The sequence below is a fragment of the Sorghum bicolor genome, chromosome 7 (genome assembly GCF_000003195.3).
Source record: "Sorghum bicolor cultivar BTx623 chromosome 7, Sorghum_bicolor_NCBIv3, whole genome shotgun sequence".
Taxonomy (NCBI): domain Eukaryota; kingdom Viridiplantae; phylum Streptophyta; class Magnoliopsida; order Poales; family Poaceae; genus Sorghum; species Sorghum bicolor.
In genome coordinates, this window is record NC_012876.2 from 11,186,519 (window position 1) to 11,195,908 (window position 9,390).

Sequence of the window (9,390 nt, forward strand, 5' to 3'; positions counted from 1 at the left end):
CCAGGGATTCACATCGGCCGATGATTTAGTGGTGGTAGATATAGGTAGTGGTGATAAACCTAGACCTACTTTTATTAGTGCTAAGTTAAATTCTGAGTGTAAGTAGCAGTTAACCGATCTGTTAAAGGAATATAAAGATTGCTTTGATTGGGATTATACTGAGATGCCTGGTTTAGACCGATCAATTGTTGAACATCGGTTACCCATCAAGTCTGGATTTCGGCCACATCAGCAGCCAGCTCGTCGATGTAATCCTAATATTCTTCCTTATATCAGGGCCGAGATAACCAAACTTATCGAAGCTAAATTTATTCGGCAATGTCGGTATGCCGAGTGGATTTCCAATGTTGTTCCAGTCTACAAGAAAAATGGGAAGCTTCGGGTTTGCATTGATTTCAGGAATCTTAACAAAGCTACACCGATGGATGGTTACCCAATGCCAGTTGCCGATCTACTGGTTGATGCTACGGCTGGACATCGGATCATCAGCTTTATGGATGGCAATGCAGGGTACAATCAGATATTCATGGCTGAAGAAGATATTCCAAAAACTGCATTTAGATGTCCTGGTCATGTTGGGTTGTTTGAATGGATAGTCATGACCTTTGGCTTGAAAAATGCTGGTGCTACTTATCAGAGGGCCATGAATTTTATTTTTTATGAGTTCATCGGCAAGCTGGTGGAAATTTATATTGATGATGTAGTGGTTAAGTCTGGAGATTTCACAAAACATCTTGCCGATTTGCAAAAGGTGTTGGAATGCACAAGGAAGCATGGTTTGAAGATGAACCCTAATAAGTGTGCATTTGGTGTATCGGCAGGACAATTCCTTGGTTTCATGGTGCATCAAAGGGAGATTTTTTTTTTAAAGGAGGCGAAGCCTCTGCTTTTAAGAAAGCATAGCATACAGAGTTTGAAGTTTGAACAACCGTCCAAAACCAACAGAACTACTGGGAACACCAGTTACTCAGCAACACAAAGAGGTAAGCAAAAGCTAAACCAGCCACTAGATTTCAACGACATCAGTAGAGCTGAACACCGTGGGCTTGAAATCTCCAATCCATAGCATGATGTCGTCTTTCACTTGCTTGACTCGAGCCCAATCATCTTCCTTAAGCAGAATACTCCATTTCTGCATAAATGTTACAGCAGAGTATATGATGTCAGAGGGATACTTTGGAAACTCATGCTGAATAGCCATCCTGTTTCTGTTGATCCAGATGGCCCAAGCGAAACCTGCAAAGACAAACAAAATCAACCTAGTAGGTAAAGGCCCCTTGCCTTGAGTCCAAGATTCAGAAAAATCTTTAAGAGAGGTCGGGTAATTATTCCACTTAAAGATTTCCTGGAGAAAACCCCAGACCATCCTGGCCACGCAGCACCCAAAGAAGATATGGTTCACAGATTCACTCCCGTCCCCTAGACAGCAAGAATCACCCCCTCTCCAACCCCTTTTAACCAAGCTGACAGCACATTGTAATTTGTTATTGAAAATTTGCCACAAAAAGAATTTTATCTTCATCGGGACCCTACACTTCCAAATATATCCCGCCACCCTACTAGGCATACCTCCATCAGTTAAAAACCTATAAAGGGACTTGGTAGAAAAGCCGCCCTTGCCTTCCAGGGCCCATGTAACGATATCTGAATTGTCCTCCTCTAAGGTGATCTTATTAAGCTCTTCCTTGAGTTCAGACCACCTTTCAAAATCCTTAACAGATAAAGTTCTTTTAAAATCCACCCACCAATCATTATCTGCCCAGCAATCAGCAACTATTACTTCAGGATCCCTAGCCAGTATGAAAAGATCCTCATACGCAACTTTTAGAGGCACATCCAATAACCAGCAATCCTGCCAAAACCTACAATTTAGACCATTTCTTACTTTGAAAATTGCCCCCCACTTGAAAAGATGTTTAACTTTGTGAAGCCCCTGCCAAAATTGTGAACTTCCCTTCCTTGGGGCAGAGAAAAAATTACAACCATCAAGGTATTTGGCTTTAATGAGTTTAAACCATAGCTCATCAGGTTCCTGCAGGATTTTCCAAATCCATTTTACCAGTAAACAATCATTCATTATTCTAGTATTGATTATCCCTAGACCACCTTGGTCTTTAGGTCTGCTAATCATTTCCCACTTAGCCATGTGGTACTTAAATTTTCCATCCGCACCTTGCCAAAGGAAAGACGCTCTAATGCCATCCATCTTTTTGTGAGCTCCATCCACCAACCAGTAAAAACCCATGCAGTAAAGAGGAATACTACTAAGACAAGAGTTGGTGAGAATCTGTCTCCCTCCTGAAGTAAGATGTTTGCCTTTCCAAGGATCTAATCTCTTGAGCATCTTCTGGAAAACAGGTTCAAAGGCCCCCATTCCTAGGTGATGATCACTAATTGGGATACCAAGATATTTGAGAGGAAGGTACCCTAAAGCGCAGTTTAACATATTCGCAATCCTTTCTTTTTCCAGTTGGGGATAACCAAAAACGAAAACTTCACTTTTGTGATAGTTTATCTTAAGTCCAGTCAGCCATTCAAAGCAATATAGAATAAGCTTAAGGTTTGTAACAGACTGGTCTGACCCATCAATCATGATGACAGTATCATCAGCATATTGGATATGGGAAATCCCCCCTGGGATAAGATATTCTAGGACACCTTTAATATGGCCTTTACTCACAGCTTTATTAAGCATAACCCCCAGAACATCAGCTACCAGGTTGAAAAGAAGAGGGGAAAGGGGATCTCCTTGTCTTAACCCTCTATAGGTCCTAAAATAATTGCTTCTCTCACCATTCACATTGATGCACACTTTCCCACCTCGAACAGTATCCATAATCCAAGCAACCCACTTAGGATGGAAATTCCTTCCCACCATCACTTGCTCCAAAAAATCCCACCGCACACGGTCATAAGCTTTTTCAAAATCAATTTTGAGAATCACCCCTTGGGCCTTGGATTTCCTTAAATCGTGTAAAACTTCATGCAGAATTACTACCCCTTCAAGAATATTTCTACCTTTAACAAAGCCCGTTTGGTTGGGGTTAATAATATGTTTGGCAATAGGGACTAGTCTGTTAGTCAAAGCTTTGGTAATCCATTTATAATCCACATTAAGCAAGCAGATGGGTCTATACTGTTTTATAGTGTTGGCCTCCTTGACCTTAGGCACTAGAGTAATTACTCCATAGTTTAGTCTCTTAATGTCTAAGCGCCCCTTATGTAGATCATCAAATAAGGCACAGATTTCTTTTTTAAGAGATTCCCAGAAACTCCTAAAGAAAGAAACTCCAAAGCCATTAGGTCCAGGAGCCGAATTAATTCTCATCTCCATGATGACATCTTTAATCTCCTCTATTTCAAAATTCCTCACCATATAAGTGCTATCAACCTCAGATAGAACATAACGATGTGGCCAAAAGTTGGAGTTCAGCTTCATCTGACATGGCTGACTATTGCCAAACAGATTTTTATAATATTGTACTATATGATCTGTGATCTCCTTCTGTCCCCTGATCTCTCCTTGATCAGAGTCCAAAGAAACAATAGTATTTTTCCTTCTCCTACCATTAGCAAATTGATGAAAGAAGTTAGTATTAGCATCCCCTTCCAGAACCCATTTCTGGCCTGATCTTTGTTTCCAATAAATTTCCTCTAGTCTGATGAAACTATCGAGTTCATCTTCTAACCTTATTCTTTCATTCCATTCCTCCATAGAAAGAAGTCTATCCTCAGCAACAATGTCCAGCTCTTGTATCCTCTTAGTAATACAATCTTTATTGGCCCTTTGAGCACCTTTCCATTTCAGGTTCCATCCTCTAAGAAATTGTCTAAGTTTAAGCAGGCACCCATGCCAAATATCCAAAGAATAGTCTGAATATAAATAAGCACCCCTGATCCACCTCCATCTATCTTGAACCATCTCACCAAAACCCTCTTGCAGCAGCCATTGCTCATTGAAGGAAAAATAGGACGCTCTAGTATTGCCAACTTCCCCAGAATCAAGAATCAAGGGACAATGGTCAGAGCCAACCCTGGCTTTTGACCAAGCCCGACAATTAGGAAACTTAAACTCCCAGCTATCAGAGACTAAAATACGATCTAATTTGATTAGTGTCGGATCCTTTTGTTTGTTAGACCACGTGAATTTAGAACCGGCCACAAAAATTTCTCTCAGGTGAAATCTCCCAATAAAATTGTTGAAAACATCCATCAATCTTTGGTCACCTTGACCTTTATTTCTCTCATTATTATTCCTAATGAGGTTAAAGTCCCCACCCAACACCACAGGTAGGTTCTCCCTATCACAATTATCAGATAATTCCAGAATAAAATCCTCAGAACGGTCGTGTTGAGCTGGACCATATATGTCTACCACCCAAAATCTAAAATTACTCAACCTGTTTCTAATAAGAATCCACAAGCTGTATTGTAGATATTTAGTATCTTCAATTTCACAAATGTCAGAATTAACACCTACAGCCAAACCTCCAGAGTGGCCTTTGGCAGGAATCCAATGCCACACCATGGCTTTGTTCCCTGCCATTTCCTTCAACTCCCCATCAGCAAAATCCTGTTTAATAGTTTCCTGGAGAGCTACAACATCTAGGTCCTCCTGTGTAACATGGTTAGCAACTAGTTTCCTCCTATGAGATTTCCCAACCCCCCTAGCATTCCAAAATAGAATCTTCATTTTGTTTTGTTGAAGTAATCACATCTTGATCATCTGCAGGATTGCCTAACAGTTCTCCTCCCTTGGAGAGAAAGTCAGAACACTCCCTGTTTTGATTAGAAATAACCTCCATGGTTAGATCCTCAAAATCACCCCCCTGTGGGACATCCTTAGCTTTCTGTGATTCTAGAAAGGTTTTATATCTAGCCTCTGCTATAGCCGCTCTAGCCAATTCTTCTAATTTAAAAACATCTAGTTGTTCATCCACATTCCCTATATCTATATCCAAGTCACTAATAACAGAAGCTAAAGCCGCATTTGCAGTGTTATTTAGAACAGTAAAAGGATTTTTAGAAGTTATACCTGAAATGTTGTTCCTCTCCATAGCTCTCCTTGAGGCCTTCTCAGCAATAGGAATCCCATCCCTTGAAATCCTGCTGCTAGTCCTCGAAGCAACCACAACTCGATTCTTCATATGCTTTTTTGGTTTTTTGGACTTGGAAGGCTGCCACCCCTGGCTGTTCTCCTCCAAATCAGAATCTTTACTTTGGCATGAAATCACATCCATCAGATCCTCCCCTTCCATTTCACCCCCACCTTTCCTTATAGCTTGGGGGGACTTATGTTCCACAAAAGATTCATTGTTAAGTCCACACTCTGGGGAAAAAACATTTTCTTGAGTTAAAGATTCCATTGGAGACTCTTCATGTTGTACCTCAGTTATCTTCAGATTCGGCCAATTTGATTTCTCCATCAAAAAAGGACCATCAGCACCATGCACAATAAACTGAGAATCTGAGGGTACTGGAACAACTACAGTGTCTTTCCTCTGGTCTTCAAGCACAAATCCAGACCCGAATTTGTCCCCTTGTTTCTCCAATGTGACAGGATAGCTTTCTGCTCCTTCCTTAATTCTGGGCTGATTGTTATCAATCTGCAGTAATCCAATATCAGGGTGAAAAGCTGCTAAAGGAACACCCCTGTCTTCTGTACTCTGAGTATTAGTGACTCCCAAAAACTCTGGTTCAACTAACTCCTCCATGGAGTCATCTTGATAAGTGTCTCCCTCTTTATCAATCTTCCCCATCCTATCAAACTTACTGCTCGATTTCCGACCTTTGTCTCCCTTGTGGTGGTTATCAGGATCTTTGTCATGAAAGTCACTAGGTTTACTCGGACCAGGTGGTCTAGGAGGTCCACCTTTTCCTCCTTTTGTCCCCCCTTGGGAATCCTCCACCTCAAATTTCAGATTAATACCTTCTCCATTGAAGAAATACTCAATATATCCTTTTACAGCTGATGGGTTCCTACATCTCCCCTTCACCCTCACCGGTTCGTCTCTAATCAGAGTCAACTCATCTACCACCAGTGGTTCAGCCACAAGATTAGTGATTTCCTTAACTGTTTCCACATCTCTAGCAAATCCTGGAACATTGTGTATCTTGATCCATACTATTTGCAGAACAGAGGAAACCGCTGGATTAATAGAAGATTTCTCAATTTTGCTTTTCAGGCCAAATAAAGACATTTCCAAGCAGGTGAGTCTAGAAAATGTTTCCAATGATTTGTTGTCAGGAAAGATAACTAAATACTCTTGAAGGTCCATTTTCCTGACTTTAAAATCCCAGTCTCCTTGAACCAAGTGTTTTAATTCTCTGTCAAGCTTTTCTTCAGAAGCATCCCCTTCTAAGATAGTGATAATACTAGTAGCAGCAGCCTCCTTGGCTTTAGTTTCAGGAATGTTAAAAGAATAAAAACCCTGCCCTGGAATACCAAAACCAAACATCTGTAGCTTCTTGCCACCAAAAGCATTACAATCCACTGCCATGTGTCCCCTAAGCTTACATTTGTAACAAACTGGCTCTTCATTACACTCAGACTGATGATGACCCGAGCCCAGACATCTAAAGCACTTAATCTCAGTAGGTTTGTTAGATTTCATACCTTCAGCCTGCCTAGCTCCTTTGTCCCGGGGGCCATCACTTCCCAGATCACTTTTGGACCATCTCTCTCCACGATTCCAGCTTCCATGTTGGTTCTGGTGACGAATATTGTGTGTATTGCTCCAAGTGTGTTGAGGGAAACCACCCCAGCTCCCTTGCTGGTTAGGAATTCTTGTAGCTTCTCCTCGTCCAAAGTAGGAAGGGGTCTGGTTTTGAATCTCCCTAAATCTCTCCTTATCTCTATCACCTTGATATCTATTCTGACCACCAAATATCTCCATTCTCCGGCCTTTGAAACCCCCCCTTTCTGGAGCTCCCGCACACCTACCTCCAGTCCTCATCAATTGGTGGCGCAGATCTTGTTCCCCCAAGTCCTCACCCAGCAGGTCATCCTCCTCCATCCACTCATCCTGCCTACGTTTACCAGAGTTCCTGGTATGATTCATACCAGTCCCAGAAACAGCTTGAGCAAAGGTGAGGGGAAGAGTATGCGGCGGTGGTAGAACCCTAACTCTGCGAGAATTGTGTCTATCTCTATCTCCTGCACGAGCTGGATAAAGCACATCAAGTGTAAGTCTTCCTTTGGGAATCCAATATAGCCCCGGCCCAGGCCCATCAGGGGTCCAAGAGTGGTCGAAGCGATAATCCCAGCCCAACTCCATATTCTGATCCCCAGTTATTCTCCCACATTTTTCTGCCTCCTCCCGCTCTGTGCAGGCAAAACCCGACGCCATTGCTGCAACAGGGAGCTTCGCATGTTCCTGAACTTTTGGATATCCAAGAGCCGACATCCTGTCAATGGAAACCTCCAACCTATCACAAGCCTGGGCCAAGTCCTTAAGCTCAGACTCTGCATCCCGAGAACTAAACAAATTGCACTTGATATCATTAGCTATCTGTGAACGAGCCAAATGCCTGCCTCCTTTCGTAGATGGACAGTACCCAGAATCATCCTGAATCCACTTCGAAATTTGTCCAGGCACCATGGTTAATCTGCGATGGGCGCCCTTGCCCACCCGATTCCCCTGTTCAATTGTAGGCCAGTGCTCCTGTTCAGAGAATAGGCAAGCACTGTGAGGTGAAATTGGCTCCCCATTCTTCACCAATCTCCCATGATTAGTTGAGGAATCAGCAATGTTCTGTAACCGCCAAACATCCCGGCGGCGACAGGCCTCCGCCGTGGTGGGTCTCTCGCTGTCAGACCCCACAGTCACCATCCCCAGCCCCACGAGAGAAGGAAAACAGAGAGGAAGGGAGGGGGAAATGACGCGAAATCTAGGGGAAAGGACTCACCGGAGATATCTGATCAGATTCTCCTACTTTTTATCCGGCGAAATCCACCGGAGAGCCCCCACCAGCCGTCGAGCGCCGCCGTTCCTCCCAGCCCGCCCCCGCCCCCTCCGAGCTCTTTCAGTAGCCCGCTGTTGCTACTTGTTTGATGCTGCCATCAAGGTAGTAATGCATCAAAGGGAGATTGAAATTAGTAGGAGATCCATCGATGCTATCAATAAAATAGTTGCTCCTACCAACAAAACTGAGCTCCTGTCCTTGATCGGCAAGGTAAATTTTATCAAGAGATTTATATCCAACTTGTCTGGTAAAATTCGTGCTTTCAGTCCCTTACTTAAGTTGAAAGCCGATCAGGAATTTATATGGGGGAAAGAACAACAGTTAGCTTTAGATGAAATCAATAATTACTTGATAAATCCTCCAGTTCTGATTCCACCTCAGCAAGGAAAGCCCTTCAGATTGTATTTATCTACCGATGGGATGGTCATCGGTTCAACTTTAATTCAAGAATTTGAAGGGAAGGAGGGTATAATTTACTATTTAAGCAGAAGGTTGATTGATGCTGAGACCAGGTATTCGGCCATTGCAAAATTATGTTTGTGTCTACATTTCTCATGTATTAAGTTGAGGCACTATTTGTTATCGGCTGAATGCACTGTTATATGCAAAGATGACGTGGTCCGATATATGCTGTCTATGCCGATTATGAGTGGCAGGATCGGTAAGTGGATTTTGGCACTATCGGAATTCGATCTGCGTTACGAATCGGCTAAAGCGGTCAAAGGACAGGTTATGGCCGATTTTATGACTCAACATTGTGGTATAGTGGAGACTTTGGAAATTGTAACTTGGACGCTCTTCTTTGATGGATCCACGTGTGACCGGGGGGCAGGAATCGGCATAGTGTTAATTTCCCCTCGGGGAAGGAAATATGAGTTCTCCCCGCCGATTGTTGCCACGTCGACGAATAATCAAGCCGAGTATCAAACTTTGATAAAGGGGTTGGGATTGTTGAGAGAAGCTCATGCTGACGCTGTTGAAGTCTTCGGAGATTCTATGCTGGTTATAAATCAGTTAGCTGAAAGTTATGAATGCCGAAGTGAGGTTTTAATAACGTATTATGAAAGGAGTATGCAACTGTTAAAGGAATTCAAGGATTTCCGATTAGAGCATGTTCCTCGATTACATAATGAAGAGGCGAATCGGTTGGATTAGCATGCCTCGGGATATCAGCCCATGTTAAACACAATATCGGCAATCAGTGCCGATGATTGGAGAAAAGAAATCGTTGATTATTTGAAAGATCCATCCAAGAAAGTTGAGAGGCGTGTTCGGTTTCAAGCCACCAAGTATGTGCTCCATGAAAATGAGCTGTATTATCAAACGATTGATGGAGTTCTTCTCAAGTGCTTAGGTGATGATGAGGCTAAAAGTTTGATGGGAGATATCCATGAAGGAGTGTGTGGAGCACATCAGTCGGCATTT

General features: G+C 42.7%; 1 protein-coding gene across 1 annotated transcript; it reads right to left on the bottom strand.

Annotated features, from left to right (window-relative positions):
• On the bottom strand, positions 938 to 5,414 carry LOC110436843. Its single transcript, XM_021464414.1, has 2 exons — positions 5,036 to 5,414; positions 938 to 1,132 (listed from the first exon to the last, which is right to left on the bottom strand). Exons 1-2 carry the CDS (start codon positions 5,364 to 5,366, stop codon positions 1,113 to 1,115), a joined length of 351 nt encoding a protein of 116 aa, XP_021320089.1. The 5' UTR covers positions 5,367 to 5,414; the 3' UTR covers positions 938 to 1,112.

What these genes read in the sequence shown, in the direction of transcription:
- LOC110436843 (XM_021464414.1), bottom strand. Translation starts at nt 5,366, where the DNA reads ATGGAATCTTTAACTCAAGAAAATGTTTTTTCCCCAGAGTGTGGACTT. An exon ending in GGAGAGGAACAACATTTCAG is followed by an intron (nt 1,133 to 5,035) that starts GTATAACTTCTA and finishes ACATTTATGCAG; the next exon opens with AAATGGAGTATTCTGCTTAA.